The sequence below is a fragment of the Ascaphus truei genome, chromosome 1 (genome assembly GCF_040206685.1).
Source record: "Ascaphus truei isolate aAscTru1 chromosome 1, aAscTru1.hap1, whole genome shotgun sequence".
NCBI classification, from domain to species: domain Eukaryota; kingdom Metazoa; phylum Chordata; class Amphibia; order Anura; family Ascaphidae; genus Ascaphus; species Ascaphus truei.
In genome coordinates, this window is record NC_134483.1 from 357,877,668 (window position 1) to 357,902,838 (window position 25,171).

Below are 25,171 nucleotides of genomic sequence, written 5' to 3' on the forward strand. Positions count from 1 at the left end.
ATTTTATACCTGAGCATGGTTTGGGCTAGAGATGGGCGAATTTTCTGCCTAAATCCAAATCCAACACGGATTGGCCAGTTCCTTTGAGCTATGGCTTAGTCTTAAAAAGCCAGCTTCATTTTTTTTTATTTTTCTCCTATTACTGAAAATCCGTCTGACGGATTTGGAATCCGAACCTGCAAACTGAATCCGCATCTAAAGAATCTGAGCGGCTAGAGAGGATGTCGTATTTCAGCGTGCGGATCGGATTTGACCTAAAAAGACCGTGAAACTCCGCGGATTGGATACTTGACAGGCTCGTCCATCTCTAGTTTAGACACGCAAACCTTCATACTATAATGACACAATGAAATGAAGGACAACTGTGAGGTGACTTTTTTTGCATCAAGAACCCAGTGGTTTCACCCACACCAGCATCTTTTCACAGATATATTGAGGTATCTATACCTTTGTTTATATCTACTGTATAACAAAATACATTTGATCAGAGTCGTGTACTTGTTTCTCTGTTACTCTCTCACCAAAAGAAACCTGAATCTTAGAAGACATGGGTATGTGGATTACCACTGCATAGGATTTAGCTGTGCCAACAGTTGTATTTGAATTGGGAACCACTGACTGAGTTTCAGACAGTAAGGGAAGTGTACTAATTTAAAGAAAATATGACAGATATTTGTAGTGTGGATATACAGTATGTTCTGTTTGCAGTGCTCGCAGCACTTCTGTAGAGAAGATGGGTTCTTATAATGGGCACATACATTCATGGAGATTGTTTGGCACAAAAAAGCCTAATATTACTTGGCTCAAGAACAACTCTGTTTGCATCTGCATTTGCGTCATAACAATAGACAAAAAGGTCGCAATGCTACATCCAATATGACAAATTATTTAGTTCAAAACTTCACTATCTGTTTTTTTCTTCTTGTAAATATGGGTCATTCAGTTAAATCCTTCGACCAAAACATTTCAGGGCTTCAACCATGTCAAGGTATGACCCCTCAGCAGGCTCTACACTACCGATGTTTAATGTCTTTTGTATTTCTATTTCTTCCACTGCATAGAGAGAAGAGGAAACAAAACAGCAGTGTAGCCAACAGTATGGGATGCGTGACCTGTACACAGTGCCTAAAGGGTTAAAATTAAGAATCACTGTATGTGATTTTATGCAGTTAAAACTGGTTAGAAACCAAAAGTGCCCCAATGAATATAGTGGGGGGGGGGGGGGGGGGTTGGAATTAAATCATGTGCAAGAAAAAATTATTCATTTAAAAACATGTACAGTACACATCTAAACAGTAGGTATTAGCAATTCCTTTATTTACGGGAAAGTATATATACAAATATGATTACAAATAAATAACCTAAAAAAAAGGGGGTTGGGAGAGTACCCCTACTCTGGAGTCCGAGACTGGACTTCACATGGGTGTGTCGCCTCCAGAGCAGGAGATCCATGCCTGCAGAGGGAGGAGGGGAGCGTCTGCCAGGGTCTGTTTATGTCAGGACTGGGGTAATGATGTATATGTGTAGGATAGTGCCATAAAGGGAGCAGTGCAATGATGATAGGGGCCTAGGACTGTGTTCTAGCACCCGGCAGCGTGAGAGTTACCTCACAGGGCATGGGCCAACAAAAGCTTGCAGTTGCTTCAGGACTGTGGCAAAGCAAGAAAAGGCCTAACATTGAAAAGGAAACAACATTCCCTGAAGGGTTGATAATTATCTGACCCCGTGGCATGCATTATGACTGTTAATGGAAGCTGTAATATGAATGTCTCAAATTAATCCTTTTACTACAGTAGTTTGAGAATACCGATTCATAATGCATGTTGATTTTCAGCAGTCTTTGTTGAACCTCAACCCTCTTAAGCTATGGTAGAGATTCTATCTTGATAGCTTGGTATTTTAGCAGTGCTAAAAAAAACCTGCGTCACTAAATACTGTATGTCCAATCGCTCTGAATTTAAAAAAAAAAAGTTGACAAAAATGCCTTACAGATACAATAGGAGTACAACTCTGTAACTTATTTGTGGTGACTTTGCGGGTTACTCATTAAAGCAACAATAATACATTCCCCCTTATTCCTTCTTTTTTTTCTTCTTTCTATATGTAAAGCATGCGACGATATATAATTCTACATTCTTACCTAGGCCGACTTCTAAGGCTGCGTCCAGGGTCAGCGGTTATGCACTGACCCGTGCTGAGGCGCGCTCAAGCTCAGCACTGAGCCCCTGCAGCCGCAATGAGAGCGGCTTTAGCAGGGGCAAGCGTGCGCAAGCGTGTGTCTTAGAAATGTTTTAGATTTGGCGCTCGCTGGAGCACAGGGCCGATGAGAGCGAACCAGCTCCGTGACGTCACTGGCCCGCCCCCGGATGGCGCGCTAACCAAGGCCAGGGAAAGCACCCGCTTTCCCTCAGCCTCAGCGCGCCTCCGCACGGGAGAAGGCACCCTGACCGCAGCCTCACTCTGTACTGCAGTTCGTGAAATGCAGCTGATATGTAACATTATATTACTAAGTGTAACACACTGTTACAGCTTTCAGAGCCATAGACAGTCTGCTGTTTGGAACACAGCAGCAGATCTTTGTGCTACTTTGTTGTCAAAGGGCAAAGATCACAATAGTGTCTGTCAGATCCTGATTCAAAAGAGGAAGGCAAAATAACCTCACCGGGGAGGAAAGACAGCGGTCACGGCCGCGCAGCAAGTGAACAAGGCTGGACTGTGCTGTGAAAAAATCTTCTTAATTATAACATGGAAGTTAAAAAGAGAGAGAGGGAGGCACCCCCCGCAACTCTAACGCGTTTCAGCCGCAACGGGCCTTTCTCAAAGAGGAAGAATATGACTTTCTGTAGCAATCAACGGATGATCAGTTCATTATAATTATCATAAAAATGGCATTAGGAAACAAAATGCAGACAATATTATCTAATACTGCAAAACTGATTTATTTCAAAAAAATATATAGGATTTTTTTTTTATGTCTACTTGCTGCAAGACTCGGGCAAAAAAAGCCACCTGGTGTTTGAAGGAAAACATCTCTCAATTAAAATCAATGTGATTTGTATTCCTTGATAAATCTGTTTGCATGAATGAATGTAGAGAATATTGCTACGACATGTTGCATCCACCTTTTGTTGGTCCAAAACATTTTATGCAGATTGAAACGGAAAAAAAAAAAAAAAAAAACGTCTAATCAAAATCAATACCTTCTTAATGATTGGACTCCCTGACCTTAAACTGCTCTGGGAGACTTCATCTTCCAATTTAGGCCAAGTTAACTACCTTAAATATTGCTGCTTGAACACAATTTGTATCAGAAACTGTGGGCTATTCCTCATCTCAATAAGTGGTTTTGATTACTGCTAGTAAACACCGCATAGCTTTCATGCAGTACGCATACACAAAACGAGCACGGCATTTTTTTTCCCCTTCATTTTTTCGCTATTACATTTGATATAGATTATTTCATGACCACTTATTGAAGTCACTTTGAAGCAAAATCCACAGGAATACTGTATAACCCTCGTCACAAACCTCATCTAAACCTCAAAGCCCCTCCCGAGCCTACTGTACTATAAACAGCACAACACAGAAGCTGCTAATAACTTTAACACCACCTGCCTTAAAAGCACCTGCACCCCTAATTTGATCAAATACTGTAAAAAGGTTTTTTAATTCTCAATGTGAAACGAGGCATAAATGTAGCACACAGTTAACTGGAGCAACCCGTGCTGCAATGCATCATAATCTCTCCGAGTGATAGCAAGCGGATGCAAATAAAATTACATTTGCAACCATTCATTTTAAATTGAAGTTGAAGCATTCTTCAGTGAATTCCATTTCGAGAGAATTTGCCGTGTAGTCCAAACAAGTGTAATGGATACTATATTTTACAATATAACACTGGCAGTTATGTAGTTGTTTTTTTTCCAAAAGGGACTGGAATTCATTTTAGGCAAACAAGAAACAATGCATAATATGTAATAATAAACCTAGCAGCACATAGCTGAGCAGAACAGCATCTAAAGAAATATTATTTACAGTAAAATATTTCAACCCTGATATATATAGCGCATGCAACATCAACACACGCTGGGTTCTGGTCAATGGCTATTCCCTAGGCATGGTATATTTCTACAGTATACCAAAATATCTGGGCCAGACCACCAAGATAACATCACTAACATGCAATTGCAAACCATTATTGAAGATGGAAGTATAGGAGAGCTGTAGCACGGAAATAATTGCTATGTATAACATGGTATGGTTTCTTTGTTAGGACCAGTGGTTTTTCTATTTTGTCAAACATTACTAGCTGGAGTGGTTAATTCAATACAGGTATATTGCTAGCAGTTTCTGGGAAATGTGAGGGTGTTTGTTTAACTGTACATTTGATTATTGGACTCCTTTGTATGACTATCTACATTGAAAGTTGTACTTTGGTGACCATTTGAAGAACCTAATCCAGTAGCCATTTCATTTCTTCCAGAACATTGGCAATAGAGCAGAGACCTTAATGGACAACAGATTATACTTCAACCCTTTGTGCCTCAGCCACTCAGGCACATCATGGTCACGTGACCTCTCCTCGCCTGATCGCGACATCACTGATAACGAGAAGGAATACCCTTCTACCGGTGCTCTGCTGGCTAGATTTCAGTGAGCGCTCCAAAGTAGCTCCAAACGTGGTCACCCCTAGAAAAGGAGCAGAAAGTCCTTCACCTAGCCACTACATCATGGGGCGCCTGAAGTGCCAGACCTCATTGCATAGTGGCTACTTGATGGGGCATTCAAAAGGTTCAAACTTACACGGCCAAAGGCCTGCAGAGCAGGGAAATGGTTGAGTTGTTGAATGATGATAATATTCAGAGGCTGAATTTATTGCACCAAGGAGAAACCGTCCAAAGCAACAGGATTCCAAAAGGGGGGAAAGAAGACATAATTGGCATGATTGCAAGAACACCCGGGACACCAATATGTTTGAGAGATTAGTCATAATTGGACATTTTTTTGCATTTGTAAAGGAATGATCACTGTGTGCAATAAAAACACTATGCAGAAAAATATACTGTATGTAAGAAATATTGTGACTCACACAAAACATTATTTTAAAGTAATGATCTCCTGCTGTATGGTAAAAGCCGAGAGCGTTCCGGAATGTGTACTGTACCTTCAAAGAAGGATCAGCCTACCACAGCCATTCATTCCAGTAAAATATCGTTTTGTTAAAGCAGATGAATAGAAACAAATAAAGCAGTATGAGACCCTCAAACTGTCTTGCCTCGAGAGGAACTGTTTCATTATAATTGCAGTTAATGTTTCTAGCCTTTTACTACAGATGCCTTTGTCAAAAATACCTGTTTCTATTTGTTTTTGAAAAACGCTGCTTTTAATTTTTTCCTTTTTTTAATGTGCATCTAATTAAAATCTACTATAGATTTCATGCATTACAATGTATCACAGTAGACGATCTGATGAGTGCAAACCTCAAAATATAGGAGATCTGAATTGCATATTTGATTATGATTAGTCCCAAACTGACAGCTTTGCATTCAATTTCCATTAAAAAAAATGTTTACAAGGGCTCCAGCTCAGCCCTTCTTGTTTCATAGGCATCAGTTTTACCTATGTTGCGTCATGTGTAGGTGCAATGCATAATTATATTGATCTATTGCTGATGCTGACTTTTTCAGGTGAAGGTATAATAAGAAAATAATATTACACACAAGCCTATTACCAGTGATCATTTGTACACCATTCCTAAGGTGTCTTATCTTGGGAGTATTAGCCTTATCTTGTTAGGGTTATTAGTAGCCCTTTTGGTTATTTTGCTGCACTGGTGTAATGCTTTAAAGGAGTTTCCTTCTAATTGCAGGAATAATTGGTAATAATAATGATAGTATTGTTACCTTAGTAGACAGACTTGTCTTCTTTATCTACTGAATGTCGAGCAGATATGCAGGCTACATACATGTGCATGTGGCTCTTCATTGATCTTGAGATGGTACAAATACATTTCCTAGCAATGCACAGAAACACATTTTACTGCATTGTAGTCGAGATATAAATTAAGACATAATGCGAGCATCAAAGAGGCAGAGTAAACCGCTCGGGCTTGACCCAACATCATCATTAAAAAGACTTTACTGCATTGATGTGTTCTATGTCGGAATGCTTTCAGTATATACGATTACAGTATATAACATTACATGATCGTACATATAAAGGCAATCTTCCACATTTGTATCTGCCATGGTTATTATTCAGTTACTATTCAATTTCCTGCACATAAGTGTTCCATAAAGTTGAAGTATGGTTGGTACTAGAGGATACTGTTACTTTTTCCATGTTCAAACCTACGGTCCAACTTCCTTTTAAAAGAAAAGGGATTAAAGGAGCAATTCAAGCCCTTTTTTTAATTTAATATTTTTTTTTAACACTTTTGAAAACTGTACCCCATTGTTTCAGCTCCGGTGACCTCCTGCTTCCCGAGATACAGACCTACAAAAGGGGGTGCTGATATCTCTGCAAAGTTTACAGCTCCCACGTCATGTGGGGCAATAGGAAGCCAAACCTGATGATCACAGGAGCTGAGATCAATGGGATTCAGCTCCAAAGACCCCCTGCTTCCATCCTATCTTAAAAATAACAAAATTGCAAAACAAATGTGCATGCTTGGATTGCCCCTTTAAAAGGATAACATCTCCCCCTTTCTGTCTATATACATGTATATTGTACAGACCTGTGTATAGGTAATAAAGGTCCATTATTTCTTGTAATCATGTACATTTTCTTTAGTGACACACAGGTCCGCCAACAGAATTTTTTGGGCCCAGGACAAATTTGAAGAATTGGGCCTTGTTGCTCGCCGACAGTTATGACATCATTATATTTCAGTCTACTTTGCCCAGTCGTGTCTCTTTATCTCCCCCCTCCCTCCTTATTACTTTCTCTCTCCTTTGACTGTAGTGTTTCTCTCACACCCTTCATGTCATTTCATCTTTTCCCCTTGTTTTGCTCTCGGTTGTCCCCTCCTCATTTATTTATCTTCTTTCCCCTTTAATATCTCTCACTCTTTTCCTCCCTCAATTTATTTTTCTTCTTTTGTCCCCTAATGCATTTCTCAATTTCTTATCCCTCTTATCTCTTACCTCAAATGTCTTTCTCTCTTTTCTCTCCCCCCCCCTTGATGACTCCTCTTATTTTCATCTTCATGTAATTGTTTCAAATTCATGTTTCTTTTTTTCCCCAGCATGTCTTTCTCTCTTCTTCCCCCCGCCTGTCTTTCTCTCTCCTCTTCCCCCCCCCCCCCCGGCATGTCTTTCTCTCTTTTCCCACCCAGCATGTCTTTCTCTCTTTTCCCACCCAGCATGTCTTTCTCTCTTTTCCCACCCAGCATGTCTTTCTCTCTCCTACACCCCTTCCAGCATGTATTTCTCTCTCCTCTCCCCAGCATGTATTTCTCTCTCCTCTCCCCAGCATGTCTTTCTCTCTCCTCTCCCCAGGATGTCTTTCTCTCTCCTCTCCCCAGCATGTCTTTTCTCTCCTCCACCCCTTCCAGCATGTATTTCTCTCTCCTCTCCCCAGCATGTCTTTCTCTCTCCTCTCCCCAGTATGTCTTTCTCCTCTCCCCAGCATGTATTTCTCTCGCCTCTCCCCAGCATGTCTTTCTCTCTCCTCTCCCCAGCATGTCTTTCTCTCTCCTCTCCCCAGCATGTCTTTATCTGCCCCCCCCCCAGCATATCTTTCTGTCTCTTCCCATCCAGCATATCTTTCTCTCTTCCCACCCTGCATGTTTTTCTCTCCCCAGAATGTCTCTATCTCCTCTCCCCCCCCCCAGTATGATTCTTTTCTTACACTTCATGTCGTTGTTTCTCTCTGTTCTCCCCTAATATATTTCCTCCATTTCCCCTCATGTCTCTTTTCCTCCCTCTCAAAGTCTTTCTTTCTTCCCCATCTCTCCTTTCTCACATATGCTTTCAGTCTATTTTTAACCGCTCTATGTCTCCGTTTCTCTTCTTTTCCCATTCATGCTATTCTCTATATTTAATCCCAAATGTTTCTCTTACTCTACCCTGCGTCTTTTTCTTAATTTCCACTTCATGTCCATTCTCTCTTTATCATAATTATCTTCTTCCAGCATCGGTTTCTATTTTCCTTCCCCTTCACATCTTTCTCACTCTCTTCTCCCTCCTCATGTCTCTCTTTTCTCCCTCCTCATCTCTCTCTATTTTCTCCCCCCTCTTATCTCTCGTTTCCTTCTCATGTCTCTCTTTTCTCCCTCATCATGTTCTCTCTCTCTCTCTCTCTCTCTCTCTCTCTCTCTCTCTCTCTCTCTCTCTCTCTCTCTCTCTCTCCTCTTTTCTCCTTTATTTTCTGTTTTTTCTCTTCTTTTCTACATCTCCCCTTTCATGTCTTTCTCCCCTGATCTGGTGCTTCCCTCTTAGCCTGTCTCTGCTGCAGCCCTGCTCTGCTCTGCCCATTCCTTGCTCAGCAGAGAGGAAGGGGGTTTCCCTCTCTGTGCATCTCAAGGGATGCAATGCGAATAAATTACATGCAGGGTGGAGAGTGGGTCCCCAAACACTCAAGGTCCAGGACAGCTGTATAGGCTTCCACCCCCCTCCCTCCCCCAGTGTCGAGAGCCCAAAACCACCTGAAGCTACTGTACAATCTGCAGAATAACTTTATGCCCATAATGAAGCTTTGGCCACTATACTGCTGCTGCAAACAATGTATCTACTTATTTGATTATCTGTAAGCTCAGTGTAAATGTGCAGTTGAGCAGACGCCTAAAAAGTGTACAATCGTTGTTGCTTTAGATCCTGTAGTTGTGAACTATCAATCTCTTACTGTCTATTGACATCTTATCTTTGAAAACACTGGCAGAAAGTGAAAATCCATCTTTCTTGTATTTCTGATATTCACAATTTCCTTTATTACTTGCTGATCATTACATACCTCATTCAATGTATATGATGAGGACTGTAACAAATCGAAGGAGGAATTATGCTGTCAGAATTGTGACTTTATATCCAGCTGAAGCACATGTGAAATCAATATAAACAGGATTAGTATATGGTGAATTGATGCAAAGCTTCAATAGAATATGAAAGTTGTAATGTGTAAATGTAGCAGAGTCACAAACAAATCTATAAATGTAATTATTAATAAAACATTTTCTACAACTAAAAATAAGAAAAAAAGAAAGATAGAAAATAAATCAGCTCAAGCTATATAATGATGGTTAATCTCAAACACCTAAAATATTAAGTGGTGTACCAACCTCTAAACCATGTATGAAAAGAACCAAAAAGGACATGTCATTTACCATTTATTTTTCCATAGAATATCTTTTGTGTCCGACATATCTCTACTTGTTCGTTTTTTTACGCTTGATTCCTTTAATATTAAATTATTTATCTCTCCAGAGGAGATGAGCAATGCATAGTTTGCAATGCCTTGCATTGCTGGCACCCTGCAGCAGTACAATGGTTTACCAATATGCTGTTTTGAAAAAAAAATGACAAAATAATGTTTTATCAACATTGTTGTTATTTTTTATTATTATTATTATAGAAAACACAAGAAGAAAGGTAGTTGAAGACAGATTACGTTTCATCAAGTAAGATTTCAGAGAAATTAAAAATGTACCTTTTTTCTGATCATGGAGGAAAGGAAGGATGCAACTAATAAAAAATGAATATTGTCCTCTCTCTTTCGGTGGTCCATGTGCAACGATTGAAGTTTAATGGTAATGTTGGTGTGATGGTTTATTTACAAACCCAGGCTACCACTAGTTGTTGTGTTTACACAGTTATGTATCCAATTTCTTATTACAAGAAAGGGAAATGATTTAAGAAAAGTTGTCTCTTTCTATATTTATAGTGTCAATATTGTGTAACAATAAGGTCAAAGGACTTTGGTCATAATTTCCCACAGGTTTAGGATTTCTTGAAATAAGGTACAGCACCACTAGTTTTGTAAAACCACTTAAACCATCATCCTTGAGTGAGGTTTAATATTCAGTCAACAAAGCTGGATACGCAAGAGCATCTAAAAGAAAAACACGTCAATTGGTTAATATTGTTTTGTGTCTCTTCTTTATTACAGATGATTTCTTTCATGAACTCCCGGAAACATTCCCTTCTGATCCTCCGGAGCCGTTGCCCCATTTCCTCATTGAGCCAGAAGAAGCTTACATTGTGAAAAACAAACCGGTAAACTTGTACTGCAAAGCCAGTCCCGCTACACAAATCTACTTCAAGTGCAATAGTGAATGGGTTCATCAGAAGGACCATGTAGTGGAAGAAAGAGTAGATGAAACCTCAGGTATGTGTGATGCTTTTATTCTCTCTAGATCTGACACATTAAGGCAGGGATGGCCAACTCCAGTCCTCAACGGCCGCAAACAGGTCAGGTTTTAAGGATATCCCTGCTTCAGCACAAGTGGCTCAGTCGAAGAAGGGATATCCCTAATACCTGACCTGTTGGTGGTCCTTGAGGACAGGAGTTGGCCATCCTGGCTTTAAGAGGATTATTTATTAAACTGCGAGAGTGCCGAACTGGGTCACCATTGCACGGATAAGCCTATTGACTCAAATAGGAGCTTCCATGTGATAGTTCCTCCAATAAGGACGTGAGCTTTATCATGCTGCACTTTATAACATATTGAACCTTTCAGAGGAAGGGGAAATGTGTCAAAGTTTAAAGCACCCTGAATATTTTTAAGGAAAAGTCCTATCCAAATGGAAGTTTTTCTTTAACATGTTTTGATTAAGGAGTCCCAGTGTGATACTCTTTATAAGAAACAAGGTTTTACGTTTGATTTGCTAAATATTTTAGGCATGGTCCAGTCCTGTACTTTTGGTTTCTCTTAATTGGCTGGTACAAGGTTATGGAGTACAGCCTGCAGATTACTCATGGGCTTTGGTAAACGGTAAGCTTCCATTTTCCTATTTCTGGGAGTTCTATTCCAAATAGGAAGACTCACTTCTGAGGAAGGTGGTCTCATGTATGCAAAAAATGTGCTGTACAGATGGAACATGATCTTTTTTCTTTTTTTTTTTACTATCCCTGTTTAAAGGTGCAATTTCTCTCAATATGACGTATTCCAAAGGGGAGCTCAATATAATGTTCTTAAAAGCCATTTTCCACCCTCATTTTTATTTTCTATTATTCTAAGCTGTTTTGGATTTTATTTTCATTTATATTTAGAAAGGTCCAAAGCCAAGCCTGCAGTAAAGTGTTTGCATAGAAATGCCTGCTGTTTATTCTCACATTCTCCACTCCACCAGGCAGCATTGTTGTTTTTCATGCAGACTACAGTACATACGAGCTTAAGACAAATTTCTTATTTTAACCAGTACAATATCTTAATGACGCACGTCATGAAAAGTGCCATCCCTGGGGCTCTTGTGACATACACTGTACATCATTGGCTTTTTGCCTTTTTAGTAGCTGTACATGAGAGCACCGATTGCGCACTTCACTGAAGGGGGCATAGCATCCCCTCCCCAACCGGTCTGATGGCTGAAGCCCAGAAAGGACACATGATCGATCTGAAGAGCGGGTCACTTGATCAGGATGTGCCGGAGGGTCCGTGGCCAGGGAGGTGGCAGGACCCTTCTGCACTGAATGGGGTTAATCTTCTCAGAGGGTCTAAGCGGCAATATTAATTTAGGTTTTGGAATCCTTTTTTAGGAACCAAAAAAAAAAAATATATATATATATATATCAGTGAGCAGGGAAGAAACTAGAAAGGGGAAAACAGGCCCCTACAGTAAAATGTTGTGAAGAAATCTTTTTAAAAAAAGTATTAAGGGTGAACCTCCTGTGATGGTAGGGGTAGATTTGGCTGATTTTAAATAGTTCAGCCAGTTATTACCCTTTCCAGTCAATGATATGATGTAGTTATTTATGTATGTACATGTTATTGTAAAAGTTGGTAGGGACCTGTAGGGGGTTTACTCTCTCTTGCAAAATGAGCTGTAATCATATCAGAGTTTGGTACTGTAGGCCTGGACACTGTGATGGGATTAGGACCATTGTTGAGGACCCAGGGAGAGTTTGATCACCTGCTGAGTAGACTTGATCTGCAAGAAAACTGTAAAATCTGGGCTGTGTCTGTATTGTATGACTGGAGGGATTTGTCCTGTATTTGGCTACATCCTGTGGACTATGTTAAGGATGGGGTTCCCGGAGGTCCAGAGGAGTGGAGCCTCGGGGAGTGTAGATAATTAATGTTAGTAAATTAATAGCAGAGACCAGCTCCCCCCCCCCTGTTTATGTTGTAGATAGAAACACTAGCCCTTAAGTAAGGAGCCCCTAAAGATGGAATTGAGTCCTGTACAGTTTTAGTAAATGGAATACGGCATGTCATAGAGGGGATCAGGAAAGAGGGCTCTCGGGTACCTGCTGCTCCGCTCTAACCATGGATCAGCATTAACATTCCTCATCAGTCTGTGCAAAAGTATCAGTTCCCAAAAACAGGTCGTGGTTTGAGCAATAGGAGACCCATCAGTATCATAGCAATAGTCGGATCGCTACTTAAGGGGTTCTGGAGAAACAAGGGTGGCCGGGTCCCACAACTACCCAAGGAACTAAGTCAGCGTACCTCCAATCAAGTGTTAAGAGTGGGCACTGATGGAAGAAAAGTATTTGTGTATGTCTTTGAATGAAAACCATGTACAACGTGTCAAGATATATATGAAGGTCCCTGTGTTTGGGCGACAGAATAAATGACAGTTGTACTATAAAAGTTCCTGGCACCCATTATATAACAACCGTGCTACCTCATTGCCCAGCCGCCTGAATGTCAGCACCCTGAGCCAATGTATACACACCACACCGATGTAACCTCCCTAGGAAGCCGAGCACGGAGGATTACATAAGGAAGTTGTATTACTGTCTGGACTGTCACAATTTGCACATTCCTTTTTATTATACTGTAAGTGAATTGATATTTTTTTTTATTAAATAATGTTGCATTTTAACTAATCCCCGATGCGCTGCTTTTCATTTTTCTCGTTCATGGTTACAATCATCTCTGCTCCTTAGTTGGCACTTGTGCATTTTATAAACCAATACCAGTACTTTTGAACCTTTTTCAGTACCTGACAAACGCTTAACCATTTGTAAGCCAGCCTGAAAAATATGAAACCGTTTTCCAGATATGTTATTTTGATGCTTGTAATTTCTACCTGTAAATGAAACCCTGTTAGTAGGTTTTCCCATACATTTCATTAGTGCTAGATGGCTCATGGAACATATTGATACGGACTCATGATCAAGGAATCAGATAGTGGCAGGAAAAAGCAAGCAAAAGAACGAGAAATGTGGCCCGTTTTAGGTATAGGAATAATTGCCATCTGTGGTGGATAGCCATCAAAACCCTTCTATCCAAGTGCTGACTGTAGGAAAACGTGCCAGGTAACAGTATTATTCGGAAGTCCGCTGCTGCTCATCATGGAAAAATAAATCTTTATAGAATAGTGAAAATATGAACAAGTTGTATTTAGAGAAAACCCCACTAATTGATTCACTGCTGTATGACATAAAGCAATATCGCTGCTAAAGTACTATTTTGTTTACATAGTTGGAACCGGGGCGGGGATTCCTCAGCTAAAACGCGCTATTTTAAGTGTTAGTGCTTTTCATGGGGGAAACAACATGGCCCCTGGCATTGACCAATAGGAAGCTGCAGCTGTTGACATGCCAAGATGTTTTGGTCATATCCCCAGGAGGGAACATTAAGCCTGGTATCTCGGGAACCAGAGAATGTCTGATCGGTCCAGCATCGAATATTTTACAAATATTGTAAAAATAATCAATTGGAAAAAGACATTTCTAGGCAGAATTGTTGCTTTGCAAATGCTTTTAAAAGTGCTTTCCCACAGCCTTGAAGGGCATAAGTGCTATAAGCATGGCTAAGTTGAAACCTGGCACTTTGTGGTAAGCAGTATTGGATGCAGACCTAAATGCTTGAGTCACTTAATTTGATACAGGTAGCGTGTCCCGTACTACAGGAATACGATACCTGGAGGATGCCGATGTGGTAATTACTTCATGCTTTTACGGATACAGACGTCGGATGTAAATACATTAAAACATGGCTCCAATATGATTTTTTTTCTTTAATCACTTTGAGTCTTGCAAAGTGACCTTTCCAGTTACTTGTAAGCTGTTCGCTGCATTGCAAACACTGTACTGTGCTCGGACTCTGCTAGTCTCATTTTTTGCCATGACCACATAAAGGTGTGAAAGTGGAATAGAAAGTTTCATGCCTTTTTCTATATTTTAACTAAAATACAAAGCTAACACAAGACCGTGGGACCGATTCACTAAGCTCCGTTAAGTGGCTTTAAGAGCACAAAGTACCCTTTAAGCCCGATAAGGCTGTAGTGCGACTTACTAAGCAGTGATAACTGCGCTTTATCGCTCTTAAAGGGCTTTTTTCAGCCCTCGGCGCAAAATGCGCACGATCAGGCTATTGCGCTGCTTTTTGCCAGTACAAGAGATTCACTAAGCAGCACTAAGTGAATCGGCCTTAAAAAACGTGCCTGCTAAAGGCAGGCGCAAAAGGAGCTGGACTTAGAAAAAAATTCTTTTTGCAGGCACACCATTCATACAACAGGTCCACGGATGTCCCCGGCTGACCCAACGGGGGTCCCTGGTGGTCCGGGGGTGTCCGTGGGGGTGTCCGGGGTCCCCGCAGGCATCCGCGGGCCTGCGGTACCAATGTTGTGCCCCCCAAAAATAAACAATACTATAAAAAAAATACCCCCCCCCTAACACATACACACTACAGTAATGGGCAAAATTACTATTATCCACATATGGATAATAATGCATTTGCCCATTAAATATACATTAATCACAATAAATAAAATAAATACATTTTGTACTCACCCTTGTCCGGCACCCACAGTGAAGGCCATCCTCATCGTCATCACCGTCCATGCCCTCCAGTGCTGAAAAATATACACAAGAATAAAAAGAGCCAATCTAATGTCCCCATACCCCTTAATCACCTTAGCGGTTATTAACCGCTACAGTCATTAAGGGGTTAAGCCACCCTGACCCGATACCCACCCTTCACCCATTTATGTGTACAGTGGCTTCATCGTGTATGTATGTATGTATGTATGTGTGTATATATATATATATATATATATATATATATATATATATATATATTATATGTATATATATATATATATATATATATATATATATATATATATATATATATATATATATATATATATATATATATATATATACACACACACATATTATAACATACACACATATTATAATATATTATAATATATATATGCATGATGAACCAATATACAAATAAATGGTTAAGGATGTACATGGCGAAATACAAATATCTCCAAACAGCACCAAGCCAAATCAATAACTAAGAAATGCTAATAAAAAAACTCAATTTGACAATGTGTACATGATACAATTAATCTGTGCATCATGTATACTTTGTCAAGCAATGGTCAAAATCAAATAAACTATTCCAAACAAGATACTGTACAAACCAATCATTAAATACAAACAAAACAAATCAACAGATTTAAATTACCATCAATTAATTAATCCAATCTCAAGTCAATTACAATCAAAATCAATTACACAGTTCAAATCCTAAAAACAAACCATTCTGAAAAATAATCTGTCGAAGTAACCACCATGTGACTAAATCTAACTTCCAAAAATAAGCCAAATAAATAATCTATTGCAAACAGCCTTTAAAATAACCTTAGAAAAAATAACATGTACATTACAAACACATTTTTACACAAAGCAGCAAATTCCAATTAAAAAAAACATGAAAACAAGGCAAGCAAACATTATGAAAATAAGTTTTTATTATACCTGTATGTATGTCCATCTATAGTTTACATACATACATACAGGTGCAATAAAAGAGCCATAAAGATGGCGCCGACACTGGCCTCCAATGCCCCATACCGGGGCCTGTAACTCGGGAAGCAGGGGGTCCCTGAGCCATTAATCAATGTGGTTAAGCTCAGGAGACCCCCTGATCCCGCACACTATTATTAAAATGTACTTTAATGCAGCTTCATTACATAGCTGCTATCCGCTACGGTAATGAATTATTATTTATTGGTAATGGTGTTTTTATACTAGTTTTAATACTAGTGTAGATGTGCAGGGGGTTTCCTGAGCTGAACCGCATTGGTTTCAGCCTTGGGGACCCCATACTTCAGGAGATACAAGACCCTTTATGGGGTGCCGGTATCCCCTGCACTTTTAAAACTCCCGCGTCACGTGACCGGGGAATGCGAATTGGGGTCCCCGCTATCGCGTGATTATGATGACACTTCATCAATATTAGTATGGAGATTACTCTCTGCTATGGAAGCAGTATCTACAACCCCACAGCGCCACCTACTGGAACCTGATAATGTATTTGTGAAATTCAGGCACGGCAGCCATAATCCTTCTACTACGCATGTGTGTGGGACAATTTTGGCGCAAAATAGTCATTAAGCAGTGCCCTATTTAACCAGACATGCTCCATGGCCCTAGTACCACCCTAGAAGAAGCCTTAGCGGGCGAAACGCGTTGGTGCGACTTTCATGCTGCTGGCCCTGCCTGCTGGCACTCTATTTGGACATTTTATTTGCTGTGAATACCCCTTGATGTAACTTTTTGTGATCGTGGCTACGTGTATCCAGAACTTTTCAGTCACCACAGTCATATAGGAGCTGAGTATCTTCATATACTATTACCATTTGCAGTCATTATACTGCTTTCATCTATATGGGTCTCTCTCCACTATATGTCATCTGTGATACTTCTGTTTTGGGTCACTGAAGTACCTTTCTATTAATATTTGTTGCTGCCATGTACTATATTTATAGTCTCATGCTTATAGGTCTTCCTACTATAGTGCCCTGTACACTAGCATAGTATGCCTATTACCTTCTACCATTTTTGTTTATTTATTTTCTTTAGAGGTTTATAATTTATTTTCCTTTATTGGTTTCTTTTTTTGTTCATTATCTCCTTTATACAACCGGCCGGTTGTGGATCACTATGGGTACTTTGTCCCCATAGTGGTTACATATTCTGAGGTTTTGATCATATTATGGGGGTTTTTTTTAATGGTAGTTTAAGGGTTTTTTTCTTTTGTCCTATTTACATTTATTTTGTTCAGTGAGGCAGGGTTTCAACTAGCAGTTTTTTTGTTTTTCATCTTATTTTGATTTAATAAATTACTATTATTATTTTGCATAATTTGTCTGAGTGCTTTTTAGAGGTTTCTTTTTCTGTATTTCTACATCTAATTTATTCCTCTAGCACCGCCTAGCAGATATTTTTTTTGTTATTTGTTCAGTTATTTTACTGTTAATTATAAGGTTTAGACATTGCATTTATTCTTTGGTTGTAGATGCGATATTCATTTTTGTGTATGTCATATATATATATATATATATATATATATATATATATATATATACATACACACACACACAGACACACATATATATATACCTGAAATACTGACAGTAGTATCATTAAAAAAATTCTAGCTCATTATAATATAATCTTATGCCCCACTTAAATTGTCAGAGTGTACAGAGATGGTTTCTCATTTTTTCCCTGCAGCCCTGACACTTTGATATATGATGCTCTGTATGTTAATAAAAATGAGCATGCATCCATTCTTTTTGTATGAAGTATACTACAAGGTATAGCAGTCACACAGACCTTTTGAATCTTTTTATTAGGGCAGGTTGTTTATGTGCTCTGTATAATCTATATATATATATATATATATATGTATAATGTATATATCTCTATAATCAGGCTTTTTTTTTTTTTTTAATCCATTGCAAATATATAGCAGATTGCTGACTCCTTGGTAAATCATAGAATATTTTGCAGAGGGCTTTCCTGGGATTTGTATCTCCGCTCGGTCCAATTACTAGCAGACATCTCTGAAGTCTCATGTGGACTCGCTTTGTTAGCAAAGGCCCATGGAATAATAGGGAATAGGTCACATGACTGCAGTGACGAGTCCAGAAAGATCAGGGGTTTTATGGCAGCCAAGGGTTGTTATGATTCAAAGGAATCAAGTGGGATGTGGCCGGGAGCTAGGGGCGGTAACAAAGTTTCCCTCCCTAATTTGAAAAACAAAGTATGTTATTGTAAAATATTGGTTGACTGTCATTTATTTAAAACCAGAGACATAACATAAAACACAGAGCTCAGTGCACATCCAGAAAAACTTATATACGGTACAGTGCCTAAATATACATGTATAAATAACTAATAAATAAAATGGTCTTTTAGTTTAACATTTTGGCCAAATTGTTGTAAACCCCTGAGCCACTGCACGGCAGACCACATTTCCAGGGGTCCCTAACACTAATATAGATTCTTAATAACCTGTGCATTGCCAGGAAGAATGATTTATAATAAATCTGTCAATATGAGTTGCAAAGTTCTAAGTCTGATTGAAGCTTTTATATATATATATATATATACTGCATTACAATTCACGAATTTATGCCATCTGGTAGACACGCGAAGCATTGCAGCCTATTAAATCCTAATCATTATCATTTAACAGATCAGCCGCCCGTCAGCCAGGCATGAACCCGGGCTGGGAAGGCAAACGCAACGGGGCTTGTCAGAGGTGAGGAGCGGCGCATTCCAGGTATCTGCCAGGTACATACTGGGTATTTGCTCGAATAAAGTGTGTCGGTGCAGTAGTTGCGAAAGCCTGCGAAGGAGGAGAGCTCTGATAGGGAGGGTGCCCAGGGAACTACAAGTCCCAGCAACCCCGTGAAACCCCGTAACGCGCGAGAACCAATATGGCATGAGGAACGGGGAAAAAAGGGGCTGAAGGGCGTGCACGTTGGTCAGAGCTAGCGGGAGGAGGCAGGAGATGGAGCTCCGGTGTAGGGAGGTAGTCAGCCCCTACCTAGGCCTTATACCCCAGGCCCAGTTAGGCCCTGAGCCCCAGTAGTGTGGAGCAGAGCTAGGGACTGGCCCTAGACAGGTTCCGGTTCCGGTTCCCTTAGTGTGTACGTGATCGCTAACAGAGACATTGCCTATTCAGCAGGAGGTCTGGACTCAGACCCTGCTAACATGCTGCCGCGCGTCTGGGTGGGATCGCCCCGGACGCCTACTGCTGACATCACCTCGGCCCCATTGATCCTTTGTGAAGACCCTTGCAGGCCCGGGTACTGGAGTGCCCGGCAGGTAAACCACAAGTGCACCAACGATATCACCACTTATTCAGGACACAGTGGCTGCGCAGTCACACATATAGGCTCAGTATCTCACTTGAGGGTGGTGGATATATTGGACTGGGGGAACTGGACACGGGGTGGGATCACCCGGTGAAGGAGGGAAGTTAGCGTACTGCGAGACGCAGTAGAGAGTGTCTCCTCTAGGGAGGGACACCTGTTGATATGTAAGAACCACGCAAACCCCGTTCATGCTAGTAAAGTCATTTGGTTGGTTATATTGCTGTGTGTGTGTTGATTACATAAGTGTTTAAAACCAGAGACAGAACATAAAACACAGACAGAGCTCAGTTTTAGAACATCCAGTGAAACTCATACACAGTACAGTGCCTAAATATATATGTATAAATATCTATTAAGTAAAATGGTCTTTTAGTTTGACATTTTTGGCCAAAATTGTTGTAAGCCCCTGAGCCAACGGCACGGCAGACCACATTTCAGGGGTCCCTAATGCTAATATAAATTCTTAATAACCTGTGTAATAACAGGAAGAATGATTTATAGTAAATCTGTCAATATTAGTTGCAAAGTTCTAAAGCTGATTGAAGCTTTTATTAACCTGTACATTACCAGGAAAAGCACTCTGTATTAGAGATGTCACAACCATCCTGCAAGCAAACAAGTTCCCCTGAGAGTGGGAGATGCCATGGAGTGAGCTTTTAACCATTTAAATGTGGGAGGGAGTGCGCTCTTATATATATGTTGTGGGTATTTTGGGGGTTCAATATGAGCTTGTAGGTGTTCTGTATGTTTTGACTGTTATTTATATTATGTATGCGGAGTGTGGGGGGAGAGTCCTTGCCAGTCAAGGCATGTAATAGAAGATGGAAAGATGTTTTGCCCCTAAAGGGGATGGTAGCCACAACATCTGCAGCTTTGCTGCATGGGTTGCGCGGCTAACCTTTGATGATTATGGTTTCACATGCCCACGTGGCTTTCGGTTCAGTGGCTGGCACTTATGATGGAAATTGGTTTGTGTGTATTATGGAGTTGGCAATGTTATGTGTGTAAATGCTGTTGCTGTTTATATCCCCAAATAAGGTGTCTGTGTTTTATTGGGATTTGGGTGGGACGGCTGTTTTTAAATGATGTCAGGGAATCTAGCAGTCATGTTTCAGCTCATCTATTTACACACGCAGTTCAAATGCACAATGCTTTCTGTGTAGTAGTGTTGTGAATTGAAAGTACCTGCTGGACCTAAATCAGGGAACCGTTAGTGTTTTAGATATTAAACATTGCTGTTGCAAAACAGGAAGATAATTAGAGTGGAAATCTGTATACCGTTAGTTTGATTTAGATTTATGGGATGCTATTTCTGAGGTATAGCTCATTCTTTTCCCTAGCATTGTCATTTCTAGCCCTCATTAGTGTTGAATTTTAAACAGAGAAGTACATAAACTTGCTGAACATGCACAAAAAAAACCCCAGGTTAAATAAAAAAGAAATACAATGACTGTATTTTTGCAGTAGGATAAAAGTTTTACATTTAGACCACCCCGAGAGACTTAGTGGATTTTGATCATCTTCACCCAGGCCTAATTCCTCTTAATAGCACATTAATGTTCTTAATCCAGCTTTCTTGGACTAAACTACACAATAATGTTTACAGTTCTGGGCAGGATGATTTCAATTTTTTGCATTCCATGTGTATGAACACTGCATCCTCCTCTTGGGAATTAGTTATTAGAATTATTCCTTGATATTATTTACATGATTGGTACGTTTTAGTAGCCATATTGTCCTAGAGAAGTGTAAATGTGTAAGTACTGATATATTTTACAGTTCTTCCTACACGGTATAATAAATGATAGTGTACTGTACATAGCTTTTGAATACTCACAGGTTTCTTCTTTGACCTACTGTTGCGGCCCCTTTAATCCTCCTGCTTACCCGTAAAAATGCGGGGATGTTCTCCGTTTGTAACGGAGTTTCCCGCGCGGCGGCTGCATCATCAGACAAGCGCTAATGGCGCCCGCGGTGTGGGAAAACAGCAGAAAAAACGCCGCATCTGCCCGCGCTTTTAAAAAGACCGCGGTGGCGGCCGCAGGAGGTTAAAGGCGGCCGCCACTGTACATGAAAATGAGAGGGATCCCCTTTCTCTCAGACTTCGCCCTACCTTCTCTGCGCACCCTTCCCTCTTCTCTTGTTCGCGGAGTCCCCTTCCTTCCTTGTTCTTGGAGTCCCCTTCCTTCCTTGTTCTCGGAGTCCCCTTCCCTCCTTGTTCTCTGAGTCCCCTTCCCTCCTTGTTCTCGGAGTCCCCTTCCCTCCTTGTTCTCGGAGTCCCCTTCCCTCCTTGTTCTCGGAGTCCCCTTCCCTCTGTGTTCTCGGAGTCCACTTCCCTCCTTGTTCTCGGAGTCCCCTTCCCTCCTTGTTCTCGGAGTCCCCCTCCCCCTCTATCATCTCATGGGCCCTTCCTGTGGAGCAAGGTGTATGGGCATGGCTGCCAACAGGGGGGGAGAGCGGGACGTTGGAAATTGGACACGGTCTCTGGCCGGATCCAACTTCTTTGCCTGGCTGCCGGTCCTCTCATTGCCGCTGGGCCCCAGTCATAACTCTAGTCCTGGGTCCCAGTAAATCTGTCTGCAGCCCTTTGTATGGGGTCCATCAGGCTAAACCCAACAGTGGAAAGGGGACCTCCCAGGTGTCCAAGAGCAATAGTTGTGTCTAACTTCCGGGTTGGACTGCTGGGGTGGGACCCCTCCAATGCCGAACCAAGACAGATGTTCCTGGAGAGAGGGGGCTATAGATTCGTATTGAGCACACACATATTATACAAAAAGTAGCCCATGAAAATTAAACCTCTCCCAAGTTTCAGTTTGCTGTTTTTACAAATAATATTTTTTTAAATACCTATATGTGTCATTGCCATTAGTACTCGTTGGTCCTAGAAGGGATATATCTGGTATATTTATACAATAACAAAGAAGAGGCCCTCTTTAAGATATTTTCTTTAAAAAAGAATGAGTAATTAAAGGTTTAAAATGAAAAAACAAAACAAAAAAATCAGTGGTAACCAGTACCACTGAGTGCACTTCATTCACTGTAAAAGTGTTAGAAAGAATGGCCTTCTTAGTTTTGGAAGCTAATGGTTTGTAGGAGAAGGCATTAGTCAGTATTGTGTACTAAAATAATAGGGATTAGAGCACAACTAGAAAAGCAATGGCCCAGAGTATCCCCATCAATCAGCACTTAGCTGAAGTACTCTATGGAGGCACGAAAAGAGGCGACTTCTTTATATCTCTACGGTCCTTTGTACGTGTGCTACCACCTGTCATTCTTATCTTGGGATGTTTACATACACATTTTTTTTCACAACTGGGGCAAAATGATGTAGTCAACAAAAATTAACCTGTGTTGTCCTGCCAAAAGTGCAGGGTTTGTATGTCACAGTTGTGGAATCTGCTTCTATGGCATAATGACAGCTTCACTGGGTCCAGGCTGCAGCTAAAGGAAATCTCTTTTCTAAATGTGTCATGTGCTGCCACCCTGATTAATGTTTAACATTAAACAAATAGTGCGTATGTCTGTGTTTGTATATGTGTGTATATACATATGTGCACTGTTCTCATTTGCATGTCATTTCCCAGAATCCCTTGCAGTGGAAGCACTGTATGCTAGGTGATAACGGTGAAGGGCAGGGTTGTAGATCTGTCTAAGACATGTAAAAGTGCTCACAAGTGCTATATTTATTTGCTATATGCTTTACAGTGAAGGGTTTTAAGTCACCTTTTTCGTCCACCATAACTTATCTAAATGTGGTGAAACCAACCCAGCCTTAAAACTGCAAAGCTAGTACAACCAGCCTCACACTGATGAGACCCAAAAGGTCGAAATAGCTGTCTGTGAGTAGGTTTACTGGCTTTGCATCAAAACCCAGGCTGTGCTGCAAGCTGTGTACTGCTCTGAGCATAGGCTTATAAGGGTCCCATGTAAAAATGAATTTAAGTCAAACGGTGACACTGTGTGCTCATTTGCATGTCATTTCCCAGAATGCCTTGCTGCAGTAAAAGCACAGTATGCTAGGTGATAATGGCGAAAAGCAGGGTTGTAGACCTGTCTAAGGCCGTGATTATACCAAAATTCACGTGCGGTGGCGCGACGCACTTAGACAACATTAAAAAAAACCAATAGAAGCGCTCATACCTGTTGCGGCGTGCGCGCCGCGTGGAACTGCAGGGCGGATGTCTCCTGGCGCGATCCTCAGATTTGTTCTTGGCTGGCGACGGCCGCATCACGTGAGCGGTTCCACCCAATGAGAGTGAACCGCTCACGGCCACGCCTCTTTGCCTCATCTCCTGTCTTCTCCACCGGCTCCCTGGTGGCAGCGTGAGTGTGACGTCACTGGATCGCACTGCTGCTCAGCCGGATCTGGTATAATTGAGGCCTAAGACATGTGAATGTGCTCACAAGTGCTATTTTTATTTGCTATATATATATGTATGTATGTATGTATGGATGGATGTATGTATGGATGTATGTATGTATGTATGTATGTATGTTCACACACAAACACATTTGTGCGCATTCACAAAAATAAATATAAAAATACCCATTTGTGCAGTAGTGTGAAGAGTATGTGATCCTTAGCTACTGTATAAATACAATGGAGTTACCTTAGTTTATATAAATCCATTTCTATAGTTATTGTCAGTTCCTCGGCTTGAAAAAAAATAAACCTTTGCTCGGCGTGAGGTGAGCTCTTATATGTACTTTGGCAGAGCACTTGAAATCCTTGTCAAAGTGATATTTTCTTTGACAGCATCTTGGACAAAAAAAAAAGCTTTGGAAATATTTTATTGCGTATGCCAAGATTCGCAGTCTGTGGCAGATTGTAATTCCTGAATGCCGAATGGAAACAAAAGGGACTTTATTCATTTTACTTTTCATGTTACATCAAGGGCCAACCCAGCGAAACAAGTTATTGGAAAGAGCTCCCTAGTGACCTCTTGTGTCACATTGCTGATAAGCCAAAAATGCACTGTGCACTGCGCATATACTGGCTGTGACTTGTGAGGCACATTATCAAACTGCAAAACCTAGATTTCTTTTTCTGCCAGGCTGCATAGCAAAGATCCACTTTAGAACAGAGATTTGACCATACAGAGAAAAATAAGGCAGACCTAACGTTATTTTCTATTAGTCATTTCTTCTGAGTCTATGATCCATGTAATTTCACATCCTGTAAAGATGGCTGAAGTTTAGTTGTGTTTCTCCCCCCCCCCCCCCCGTGATTTTTTCAGCTTCCTCTAACAGAAGAACCATTACACCCTTTCCTGCACATTGAGATTCATCTGCAGCTTCTAGCTGCCTCGAAAGTGCTTCAATTTTGCATGAGTACTAATCTGGAGACTGGGAAGCATTACTGAGTGCTGACAGCCCAGATCATTAGAAAAAGCATGTAAATCCTCTGAACCAGAAATAAAAAGTGCACAGATTTTCTTTGTGAGCCTTCTACTGCAGTTTTATACAAAGCCTGAACCTCTGGCAGCTATTATCCAGCCTATTATTTTTTATTTGCGCCTTTATTTTTCTTTTTTTACCATGCCTATGTATCATGTCTGTTATCAAAACCGTGCCTGTTAAGAGTGTAAAAGGGGTTTGTCGGTCTTTTAAATTGTTGTCAGTATTACAAACAAACACAGTGACCTGGATATAATGCAAAATGCTATAGAGATACCTACAAGTATGGTGTGAACCTCATACCGACAGAATGTTCCCATGGACGTGTGTCTGCTTCATAAGAAGTCATGTAACATTGACAGCAATTAATAGGTTTTGGTCAAATTAGACTTGGTGATTTTTTTTAATGTAAGAAATTGGTGAAGAATGTTCTTACAAGGGAATATTATTACAAAGGAGTTGATAAAATTCTAGGT

At 40.6% G+C, this 25,171-nt stretch overlaps 1 protein-coding gene across 4 annotated transcripts in view; it reads left to right on the forward strand.

The window, feature by feature from the left end:
* Positions 1-25,171, forward strand: part of UNC5C (unc-5 netrin receptor C) — a 345,827-nt gene that overhangs the window by 220,987 nt on the left and 99,669 nt on the right. For all 4 annotated transcript variants that reach the window (XM_075609721.1, XM_075609751.1, XM_075609741.1 and 1 more), the window contains one exon: positions 10,105-10,323. In XM_075609721.1, coding sequence (XP_075465836.1) covers positions 10,105-10,323 — 219 coding nt within the window. The remainder of the gene's footprint in view (positions 1-10,104; positions 10,324-25,171) is intronic.